General features: G+C 40.7%; 1 protein-coding gene across 4 annotated transcripts in view; it reads right to left on the bottom strand.

Annotated features, from left to right (window-relative positions):
- Nucleotides 1–11,723, bottom strand: part of stpg2 (sperm-tail PG-rich repeat containing 2) — a 58,128-nt gene extending 46,405 nt beyond the window's left edge. For all 4 annotated transcript variants that reach the window (XR_003461636.1, XR_003461633.1, XM_019276015.2 and 1 more), the window contains exons 1-6: nt 11,449–11,723; nt 11,108–11,211; nt 10,451–10,618; nt 7,057–7,215; nt 2,806–2,921; nt 1,537–1,648 (exon numbers count right to left, since the gene is read on the bottom strand). Coding sequence is in view for 2 of the 4 variants with exons in the window: in XM_019276015.2 (XP_019131560.2) it covers nt 1,537–1,648; nt 2,806–2,921; nt 7,057–7,215; nt 10,451–10,618; nt 11,108–11,211; nt 11,449–11,554 (765 nt within the window). In the remaining 2 variants the exon portion in view is untranslated. The remainder of the gene's footprint in view (nt 1–1,536; nt 1,649–2,805; nt 2,922–7,056; nt 7,216–10,450; nt 10,619–11,107; nt 11,212–11,448) is intronic.
- Between the last annotated feature and the right edge of the window lie 429 nt (nt 11,724–12,152).

Raw genomic sequence — 12,152 nt, 5'->3', positions numbered from 1 at the left:
AATTATACTATGTTAGAAGATATTTTCAGCTATTTTAGTAGCCATAAATTATGCAAATGCATTAAAATGTCAAAAGGAAAAGCAAAATGTTCAAGGAAACAGAATAGAGGGCATCGGTGTGAGTCCGTGACAGAAGGGATACGTTCACCTCTCTCTCCACAAATCTAGTGCCACATTTTTTAGACTCTGCCTCACCAACTCTAACCCACCGACCAGAGAAATAAGGCATCACAAAGCATTACTCTGCCAGCACACTCAAGTTCATATGCAGGTGAGTAACTCCCCTCCACTCAACTGGCTCCAGTCTATCAATGTAATGTTTTGTATGTGTGCGTGGTTGCCAGCCTGTGATTAAAGCTTATGTTCTACTGCCCTCTATGGGTGGACAGATGAACTGATGGATTATAATGAGAGAAGGAGGGAGGGAGGCTGAATCATTTCATCTTTAAACCAGAATAAATCCAAAGTACTTACCTTGACTCGGTTCTGGCTGTAAATCACACTTCTATATTATGACTCATTCTCAGTCTGCAGCTTTCGAATCCTATTGTGTTAAGAATTTATCTGAGTCAGAGTGTAGTGAAGAAAGAGGACAAGCTGTTTAACTGCCAATGAACAATAATATCCATCTTATGAGTATGATATGCTAAAACTACAGAAATCGTTAACACCTTGGAGTCAGAGGTTTCAGTGACTGTGGGGGCATGGAAGCAAATATTGTAGACAAGCTACAGTATTACTTATTCATAATGTGGTTTTGATAACTCTCAGTGTATCTTAAATTGTTGTTATGTTGTTGAAAAACAAAAAATAAAAAAGGGATTGTGTGTTACATATTTTGCTTTTACGATCTCAGATCCCAAGATTAAAAAAACTAAATATATTCATATATTTCTGTGTATACAAACTAATACTCAAAGTTTCCTGCCTCTCTCAGCAGCAAAGCTCACACTGTATGCTCCAGACATATCCCTAGTTTTTTAAAATAACATAATAGGTAAAGTCCTCTTTTTCTGGCTGCCTGTCACTTCCAACTCCACACGAGACATTAAAACACACAAGACACAGTTGTGCTTCCCTAATAAATGACGTGAATATGTCATTTAACATGTATCAAAGCAAGACTATTTAACACTTGAAAGGACACACATTCTTCCTCTTACAAAAGTGGAATTCATATTTTAAAATGCACCTTTGCGTCATTCATTGCTCTCAGTGGGTTCTCAGCCTCATTTGCAGCAGCATCAGAATACCATATCAAAATTAATAAGGTGATAATACGTCAATGTTGTCTTTGCAGTTTGTTGCGCTGCCCAAAAAATCCAATAATGCAGGTTTAATTGTCCCTTGTGGTTTCAGTGGCCACTATTCAGCACATTACATAGGCTTACGTTAAAGGACTATGTCCCCCACAGGGCAGATTGGTTGATCCCATTCTGCTCAAGCTTTTATCTCTTATATGTCTTATTCATCTTAAGCTTAGTATGTTTAGCACCACATGGACACAAACACCGACCAAAAGAAACAAACACTCGCCTTCTTTTCCTCTTGTCTGGGCACCAGTTCATGGTAACGAGGGATGATTAGCTCAGCTCTGCCTTTCTGCTCCTTTTGAAGATTCACATTCTTGTAGTGAGTTTCAAGGTTCCTGAGACACGCAGAGAAAATAACAAGGTCTTTGAGGACGAAACACAAACAAACAAGAAGAAGAGCTAAAAAAGAAAAGAGGAAAGAAAAGGAGGAATGGGGATACACAATGTAGTATATGGGAGGAAGATGAATGTAGAGGACAAGAGGGAGAAGGAATGAACTGGAGAAGGAGAACTGCTCTGTCAGCAACTGTAACGAGAGTAAAGACAGCATTTTCAATCGCGTTTAAATGATCCCAATAATCAGGTGTATCAAAGACGTATTTGTGCGGGCATGTAAATATCTGCCTACACCTGCTGTATGTGTATACAATATGACTGCTCACATGCGCACTTTCCCCGCTAACAGTCGATTCCTTTATGCTGGATGTGTGCCCACCAATGTAGAAGTGCTTAGTAAGGCCCATCCTCCGTGGCCATCAATGGAAACGCTGTGTGAGAAATGTCAAACATAATGCCCTGGCTGTAGGATCAAAGCGATATTTCACTTTGGTGGAACAGCTGCTCGGTGCCGCACACCTCTGAGATCAGACGGCCCGGAATATCTAATTTAATCGACATTTTGTCTCTTCATTCATGCATCAAAGTGTGAATACATGACGGTTTTTATTCCAGTTACATGAACTGATAGTTATCAATCAAATTTAATTCAGTATCAATATCTAATAATCACAGATGATGCTACCTGTTAAGTTAGCCAAGTTCCTAAGGTACCACTAACTTCAGCAGGTAGAGAAGCTAAATGCCAGCCATTGTTTTGTTTTGGAATAAATAAATTAAAATGAGTTGTCCCCAAAGGGTTTAACAGTTTATAGGAATAGTTTGACATTTTGGGCAATACACTTACTAGCTTTATTGCCAGTAGTTAGATAAGAACATCATCTCACTCTCATTTCTGTAGCGTAAACATAAGAACACAGCCAGCAGCTGGTCAGCTTATCTTAACACGCGTCGAGTGAAGAAATGATCCAACACAGGTAGCAAGCTGTCTCAGCTAAAATATGCTTACCGGCCACTGAATGTAGTCTTATATCTAGGTATGAGACTGTTTGCTTTAAGATTTAACAGGCCACTGCATGATAATTAATACAGTTGTTCATATGCCACTGGTACTTAAAAACTTATTGAATAAAGTGCAATGACATTTGGTACTCACATCTCAGGGTCATAGCGTCCTGGACCCGGTCCATCCACCACTGTCACCTTACCCCTCTTCCCTGTCATGTTGCCAAAGTGGACTCCTTTATACTTCTGCGAAGAACTCACCTCTGACTACAGAAATAAAAAGACCAAGAAAGAGGAGGTGAGGAGTGGATGAAACAAAGGATTGGTCAGGGAGAGAGAGAATGAGAAAAAGAAAATGATAGGAGGAGGGAGAGAAGGAGATAACATGAGGATAAATGGATGAACAAAGAGCAAGAAAATAGAATTGACTCATTCTCACTTATCTGGTTTCTCTTCCAGCTCGAGGCTCATGAAGTTGGGGCTGAATGCAATGTGAAGTTAAGCCAAATGCCTGAGTATGTCAGAGATCTAGGCTAGACCCTCCGTCCTTTCTTATCTCTCTGGGTTTTACAGCGTGCTTCCTCTGCCTCCGGCCTTTCAGATAGGACCAGTTCATTCTGCGGCAGCAACTGAGAGAGGCTACGTCTGGAAATGAGCTGGCTAGCTGTTGCCAAACACATTTTAGAGATACTATGCATGAGATTCACTAAAAAAATATGTTGCAACGGTTCTGCCAAAAGAAATTAAAAAACAAACTTGACTACTGGGTTTGAATCCCTGTACTAATCTCTCATAGAAACGTCATTGTGGCACTACAGTGTCAAACTCATTGACTAGTTCAGGGGCCACATACAGCCCAATTTGGGCCACACCAATGAAGTCATAGCATAATAACCTACAAATAACCTAAATGTTTAAAATGAACATGAGGTTAAGATTTATATCAAGTTTAACATATTCCATACAATTTACACTGGAGACCAAACTATCGCCAGAAAATAAGATAACCAAATAGAAACAAAGACAAATGGCTCCTTTAACTGTTTGGTTCAGTTCACATTCCTGACAGTGAAAGAAGTCTGCTGCTTATCCCTCAAAAATAAAAACAGTTGTTTAAAAATGAAACAGACATCTAAAATTCTTCCCTTTCATTAGGAACTTTTCCTTGACCTAACTGTCGACGTCTGTTCTGTGAGGGAGATTAAGAGAGGACTGGCGGGGGATTCTCAAAAAGTTTCTGTCTCCATGTGGTCTGTCTCCTTATCGCAACTTCAACTGTGACTAGAGGACGAGATCTGAGGTTCTGTCCCCTGTGATGTACCACTACAGTCTCGAGGAGGGGAGATAGGAAACAAGGATGTTCAGATGCTTAAAGGGAAAAAAAAAAAACATAACTGTTCTGCATTGCACGCGGACACATACGAGCACCGTGATGGTATCACAGCTGGCATTGAGTTCAAAGACATAAATTGCTTATTTATGTCAAGGAGAGCTTTTAAAAGCAAAACAAAAACACAGCTTGTGGGTATGAACATATTCATTCAGCTTTGATAAAATGGAATGGCAGGCTATTTATTATTTAAACAAGAATAAAAAAGTTTTTTGTCAGTAGGGTCATTTGTGGACAGGACCCTGCTGATCCAGGCGGAAATTGTTTGGATAAACGTACACACAACACAGTATGGGGTTGAATCTAATTCAGGCTCTGTAGAGAGGACAGTCTCCACCCATGTCTCCATTCCTCATTTCTCATCTCCAAGTCAAATATTGATTGTGTGTAACAATTTCATAGGAAGGGTATATACGGAAAAACAATGTCACAATCTGCATTTCTCACCTCATTTCATTCATTGGCTCTGCCACACCCCTGCTCCACTCTGCTCCACTGCAATCAGGACTATCACACACACCTGATTCCCATCTACTCAGCCACTACTTAAACCCCAGATCCCCCACAGCCTTATTGCCAGATTGTTCTTAGTGGATGCCACGCAATACTCGCCAGCATTTATCTTTTGGACCTCCTGTTGCCGACCCTGCCTGTTCTGGACTCCCCTCTTTGCCTGTACCCTAGTCTGTGGTGTAAACTCATACATCAAGAACTGTACTTTCCTGTCTGCGTGTACGACTGGATCCACCTACGGACTGTCACAAGTAGAGTTCATATAAACAATAATAAACAAAAAAGACGACTGACAAAATAAAGGAAAAACTGTACAAATAAGTGAAGAAACACAGGGTTGAATGAGGGATCACAGAAAGATTTTCTGACTTTAACCCAGCTGAACACATGCTGGACGTTTTGAACCCACTTCCCAGACACAAATGCAGTTCATGAACGCCCCCTTGAGGCTGACTGCAGAACGAGTCAGTCTCCATAAGTCCCCATGTTGAAATGTCCAACTTCGCAGCAGAAATAAACATGTTTGCAGCCTGGTACAAAAAAACTGTTTTGGTCTCTTCAACTAATTTCCCTGTTCATGACAACTGAGTCTGAATTCATTTTAACTCACCTGTTAAATTATATTAAGGCTTAAATGCATCATTAACAGCCGCTTTGATTGACAGGTGGGTGCCATTACAGATTACTTGTGTGAACATCCAGGTGTCATTCGGCCCGTTTCAGGTCCACCAATGATCCAGTCCGGACTTTGCCAATTTGAAGATTAGGTGGGAGGCAGAAGAAGCATGAGTACCAACTTGGTGGCAGCCAGAGCGGCCGCACTCTATCAGTGATTAAAACACTAAACAAGGGACCATAATTTGGAAGAATGGTGCAGTGGTTAGCACTGTCGCCTCACAGCAAGAAGGATCCTGGTTTGAACCTCGGCTTCTGTGTGTGAGTTTGCATGTTCTCCCCATGTCTGTGTGGGTTCTCTCAGGGTACTCCGGCTTCCTCTCACAGTCGAAAGACATGCACTTAACAGGTTAATTGGTGACTCTAATTTAGGCGTGAATATGAGTGTTAATGGTTGTTAGTCTCTACTTGTTTGATAAGATGGAGACTTGTCAGGGATGTACCACCTCTCGCCCAAACTCAGCTGGCGCCAGCCCCACCGTGACCCTGATGAAGATAAGCGGTTACAGATAATGGATGGATGGATGTGTGTGTAAATTCCTACAACAGATTTTGGTGTGGTGTGCTACGCCCCCACTTGTATGACCTGTCATGAACACAGAAAGTTCTACAATCTTTACCTTTCAGTTGTTCCCTTTCTAAACTGATTTGGGCGCTCTGGCCTCATTTTTTGCTGACACAGTCTGGCTTCCATATCACAGTCTGGCCAGTTGTGTTATGCTAATTTAATCTGCCTAATCTAACACTACACAGTCTGTGTTAACAACAAATCTTGTTGTGATATTGTTGCACTCACACTTTTTTTTTTACATTTCAGCCATCATATGTGCCTGTACCAATATATCTGTGATAACCCAGTATCTGCCAGCAACTACTTACTATTCCAGCATGTTAGTCTGTCTCTAATTCTGTGTACTAAGTTTGAAGTGTCAGTCGATGCAGTAAAGTAATTGTTTTATCAATACAGCCATGAACTATATGTGTAGGGTCAGTGGACAAAACTGATTAAAATGTTTTTTTGTTTTTTCTTCATAACTTGCTCTTTTTGATTTCTTCTTGATGTCTAACGTTCTTATCATTCAAAGGCTGCCCCAGCCACTTTGAAGTTACGTCCTCAGACAACCACTTAATTCCGCTTCTCCGAACTTTTGAACTCAGTCAGTGCACGGGGCGGGGGAAGTGTTTGAGTTTAAAGAAATGAGCGTGTCAGACGGAGAGACCGAGGGAGGAAGACACATACAAACGGAGGTTGAACTTTCAAATGAAAGGCAACAGAAGTCTAGACGGGGGGGAAAAAAGAGCCGTGGATGGATGCACCGCTGATAGCCCTAAATCACAGCGCGCCTCTGTGCCTGCACCGGTGTGTTGACACAACCTCGGCCAACACTCAAGGACGCAGTTGACTTCCTCTGGTCATTAACAGATGAAAAATGACTTAATTGAGAGCCAGACCAGCAGGCGTGTGCATTATTTTAAGTGAATATTGTAATATAGCTTGGAGAATAATTACTAATGGCTCTCTTTGTTGGCATGTAAAATGGATGAGCATTGGTGCGCTGTGGCTTTTTTAAAGTGGAGCTGCATTCATTAGCTATGGAAATGGGTTTTGGGCCAACTGAATGGGGGTGGGGTGGAGGTTCAGCAGTGCATTAGATCTGCCTAACACTAATGGACCTCGCCTCCCGGGCAGAGTAAGTATACTCTAACACACACTCGTACAGACTAATGAAAGCGCACACGCGTGCACAAATGAACACTTCACATTCTCTGACGGATGTACATTCAAACTTCAACATGAGTGTGCATGTGTGTAGCCGTCCTTACCAGCAGTGGGTTGTAGTAAGCTGGCCCCAGGGTTGTGTCCTTGGGAGGGGGCTGCTGTTTGCTGAGCACACCCAGTGTGTCCTCCTCGTAGCCAAAGGCCTGGCCTGGGGACGGGATGGATGGGATATCTGACTGACGAACCACCCAGAGACTTTTAGCCTGCAGCCACGGGGCAGAGAGAAAGACAGGAAGAGGGGAGGAGAGAAGTCATGTTTTGCGATGGAAAGTGCCATAGCTTACAAAGTAGCTGAGCACTGCCTGGGGCCAATATGGTGTGAACCTGAGGGAGGAACAGAGAAGAGAGAAGGAGCGAGGGGTAGAAGATAAGAAACAATGGAGGAAAAGGAGGAGAAAAGACGGAAAGACACAAGTAGGAGTGTAGAAATAGGAACAATGTCTCCTGAAGGAACAGGCTATCTCAGTCAAAATGCATGAAAACTTTCTGTAGCTGGAAGTAAGTAAGTGTGTGTGTGTGCTCTTTAGATAATCACAAGTAGCATAGAAGTAAGAGAGTGTGAGCATAATCTCTTGATCAGATCTGGTTCAAATTTCAGTTTCAAATGCTCCGTTCGCTGTATGAAGTGAGTTAATCACTGGTATCAGTCTAGATCAGATAAAAGCCCTGATCTCAGTGTTAACTTTAAAGCTTAACTATTCTGGGCATAAACTGATCACAGCAGGTGAATGGAAAGTGTACAATAATATCATCTCAGTTCACTGAACTTATTGTGTTTCACTACTATAGTATCAGCGCTGATGAAGCTGAAGAGGGTGACAGGACAAGCCACATCATCCAAAATGTAACATCTTTTCTACAGAGTTCAGATATCATACGAGGAATTTAGCACTAAATAATAAAACTTGCTTGCTTTGTAAGTGCCTTGTTTTAAATTGTCAAACCACCCGAGACATCATCTTTCAAAGCAAACAGGAGGGACGGTTCGCTGCACCAAATGTAGATTTACAAAGCTACAGGCTCTTCTATTTGTTTAGTTTGATGAATAGCAATGATAAAACTGTCAGTGCTTTATCATTGCTATTCATCATTGTTTCTGGACACAAAACACAAAAAAGGGTGAGCAAGGTTTCATCTGCCTTACGAAGAACAGAGGTAAAACCCCACTCCTTTCTACAGATCATTTTCCAAGATATTCTCAGTAACGATCAAGCTGGTACAGTATGACAGAGTGTATGCACCATATTTCAGTATAGATGCAATTTTTTTGATATTTTAATGTCTCTACTTTCACTACTATGTCATATTACTGTCTTTACTGTATGAACACCTGAAAATAATATTCTTTGAATATTCTTTGTTTGTTTTTGTTTTTTTACAATATGCCTTTTATATCTACAGACTCCCTGGTTCCTTTCCCACAGAGTTCGATATGTTGAACTGCCATATTTCTACAGTAGCTCAAAACAACTCTGTTATGTTCTTTTGGAAAGCCCTTGCTCTATGTTTGGCAAGTAAATTCAATTTTGTTATTATTAATTCAGAACCTGTCTTTGCACACCTAAATGTACACTTCAAAGTATGAGTTGGCCACTGACTTTTTTCAGTTTTACCACTCACATCAGACGTTAGCCCCTTTACTAGTAATTGTAAGTAGAGTCTTAAACAAGGTTTATCAAAACCTTTGTGAGCTACCACTACAAAGGTTTTGATGAGCGCTGATAGACAGTCTCGTAGTTCAATCTCAGCTAAAGGACAATAAGAGAGTTTTTATATTATTTTCCAGGAGATTTTACCCTTTTTCTCATTTTCATGTGTTGTGCATGACTGGAAAATTAGTCAAGGTTCTCCAGGACACACAGGACCCCGTTTAAATGAACACAGTGTTGTCTTCGGGCTGTGTTAGAACTGTCCCTGGACAGAATAATGTCTGATTCTGCCACTGTGACAGCTACTTAAAAACAGCATGTTCAACCTAGTAGGACTTTTATTATACTTTTTCAGTGGCACAAAGAAATATTCAACACATAGGTAACTGTCACTTGAACAGTTAAAATCAAGTTACAGGTCCTTACAAGAGTCTCTCAGTCTATGGAATTTTCTATTCTTAGGTTACACGAGGTCACGTTGACGTCCTCGGCAGCATTAATTGTTTGGCTTTGATTGGGAACAGTAGGTGCCAGTCTATCTCAACACTGTGGTGGCCAGGGTTGAAGAGACCTATCGCTGCCTTCCTAGACATAATAGATAGCTTGCGGTTGACGTTCCAATCTGCATAAACAGACATCTGTGTCTCCAGATATAAAAATAACACCTCCATGGGTAAATACATTCTCTTTGGCTAATTCTGGGCATGTAGTATTTGTGGTGTTATCTGTAGGGTTTTGAAGTCCGACTACCAGCATGAGTTGGGCAGAATGTGAGACCGACTCAGGCACTTCTGATGTACTTTGACAGTGTCTCTAATTCTCCTTGGCCAAGCTTCAAAAAATATTACAGCATAAGACATCAAAGGCTCCTGAACACTTTCTTCCCTCCTGACCTCACCATTGACCTTTGCTTTCAGCAGTTTATCCATAACACTTGTTACTGAGTCTCTGCTGCATGTTATAAATGACTGCCTTTACACTGATAGATGTGACAGAATGATAAAATATGTCATATACTATGTTTCATTTGTTTTCTCCTCCATGTTCCCAAGTGCCCTTACTGAATGTAATAAGATTTCAAATATTAGAGCAGATACAGCAGATGGTGTGCTTCTTTTATAAGCACAATGGAGAGGTGAGAAACTAGTCTAGAAATACTGCTTCTCTCAAAGTTTGTTTTTTTTAAATAGCAGCTTCTAATTCTCATAGATTGGTGTTGAGCGATCTGCAGATGGCAGCAATTCCAAACATAGCTGGGATAAGGTACTGGCAAGGTACTGCCTGCATGAATTGGCAGTCTCCACGTTTGGAGGAGTTGCTGCTATTCTTATCTTTTATCTTTTATCTTTTGTCTTATCTCTGTAGAGCTGGGAGAGTTTTAAATGCCACTGTATTATTATTGAATGTGTGAAAATAAGAGTTATTAACTATGTGTGTGTAGAACATGAGACTCGTCCCTGGTTAGATAAGGGCGACCTCTCACCAGCACAGATGAATACTTTTAACATGTTTGACATGAGGCTGATAATACAAAAGCATTAGATTGTTCCGAGTACAAAAGGAAAAAAATAATTTAAAAAAAACCTTGACATCTATCTTTTTTATAGGTATTAGATAACTTTTTAAACCATGGTGGATCCTGACCAGGTCACATATATTCTTCATATATAGGACATACTGTGATGTTTATATGATATAATAGGCTGGAAGGAGAAAATCAATAATAAATGATTTTCTATAGCTTGACTGCTCATTAACTTTGTCCTCATAACTTCACTCATATGCCTACCATTTTCTTGCCAAGCTTCTCAGCTTGTCCTGCATCAGCCGTGGCGGCCCTCAGCGTGTTTCCTAAAGCAGGCAGCACATTGTAGGCCCCGGGGCCTGGTACCTTCGATTTTACATCATCAAAACGCTTGGAGCGGTTCTGGAGACTGCAGCCTCCATGGATGTTGAGCTGAAGAGACACAGATACAACAGAGAAACAAATAAACACACACAGAGAGGAGGAGATGTCCTCAACAGTTTATTTTTCTCGTCTGGTATTAGAAGCTGCACTTCATTCCTTCTTAAATGAATAGTGGTATATGTTTCAACAGGGAAGAAAATCAATTCAAGAGCTGCTGACCTGATAAATTAGTGGTAAACAGTGTTACCACGAAACATTTCGCCTCTCCTCCGTTGTTCTCTTTTTCTGTGTTACGAGTGAACTCGTGGATACCTACCATCATTCTTTGGAAAATATGCTGATATAAACACAAGTATATTTTAATTTCTACCGTACATTTCTACATACTAGACAAAGCCTTCTTCAGCCAGATCTGCTGCTTTCATGGGCCTGGCATTTTAGTAAGACATTCAACCTCTCAACCCAGTATATGTCTGTCAGGTACACCCTTGGCTTTGACTTAATTGTATGTAAATAACTGTCTCTGACTTACAATACCTTGACAGGGGAGGAGTCATACTGTCCAGGTGCTGGTAGACTCTGACTGGACACATTGAATATTGACGGCCTTTTGCTCAAGGACAGGAATGGAGCATGACCATCTGCAGTACAAATACAGATAAATTAGCCTATATATCACACAGCTAATGTACTGAGTTACTAATGCATGTTGCATATTATGTTATGAAGCTTGAATGTTGTGTCATCTTTCAAATATTTGAAAAAAAATAGATTAAATTTTGACTCCATCACTATAAGCCTACAGAAAAAGGTGGGTTTATGAAAAGTAAAGTGTGACACCAATAATAATAATAATTATTATTATTATTCATTCTTACCTGCTATTGTATAATTGCACATGGAGACATCATATGATCCGGGGCCCACTATGGGTGAAGTCCCGCTTGTTACTTTGATGGTCACTCTTTGAGCTCGGTCGTACATTTTTTTTAACAAGCTTGACTCTACCTCATTTGTAACGTTACAGTAGTCTACAGACACCTGGAGTCGTCCCAGATATGACTCTTACTTTATTACGCGCGGTGTTAACGCATTCCTTCACCGCTCTGTTTACAGTAGATCTGTTGTCATGTCTGCGTTACGTTACGCGCGTCGTTGCCTGGATACCACATATCGTTGCAGAAACAAGGAAACAAGGACTAAGCTGCACAGTTGCTATTTCCTACCACCTGTATCATATTTTTAACTGTAAAAAAATAAAGTTGACATTATTGCCAGTATGAGATTTGCTTGCATATGTGTGAAATCACCCTCGGATTAACTTTCACCCACTGCAAAATGTCTTATATTCAAACTACAGTACATTATTCTCATGCATATTTTAGTGGATCATGTTCTAAAAGGTGCATCCATAGCCCAATCCTACCATCTAGTGGGTGACTCCAACCATTTAACCATTTGTCTCTCTGTAAAGTGGGCCATTTAGTGTTCATTTAAAGAGAAGAACTAATGAAGACTCGTGTTCTTGTGATTAAGCAAATTTCAGAAACACACAGCCCGCTGCTTCCTGCATCTGGCCTTT

The sequence above is a fragment of the Larimichthys crocea genome, chromosome III, assembly GCF_000972845.2.
Source record: "Larimichthys crocea isolate SSNF chromosome III, L_crocea_2.0, whole genome shotgun sequence".
NCBI lineage: Eukaryota > Metazoa > Chordata > Actinopteri > Sciaenidae > Larimichthys > Larimichthys crocea.
The sequence above is the reverse complement of the archived record's forward strand: the minus strand, read 5'-3'. Positions and strand labels throughout refer to the sequence as shown.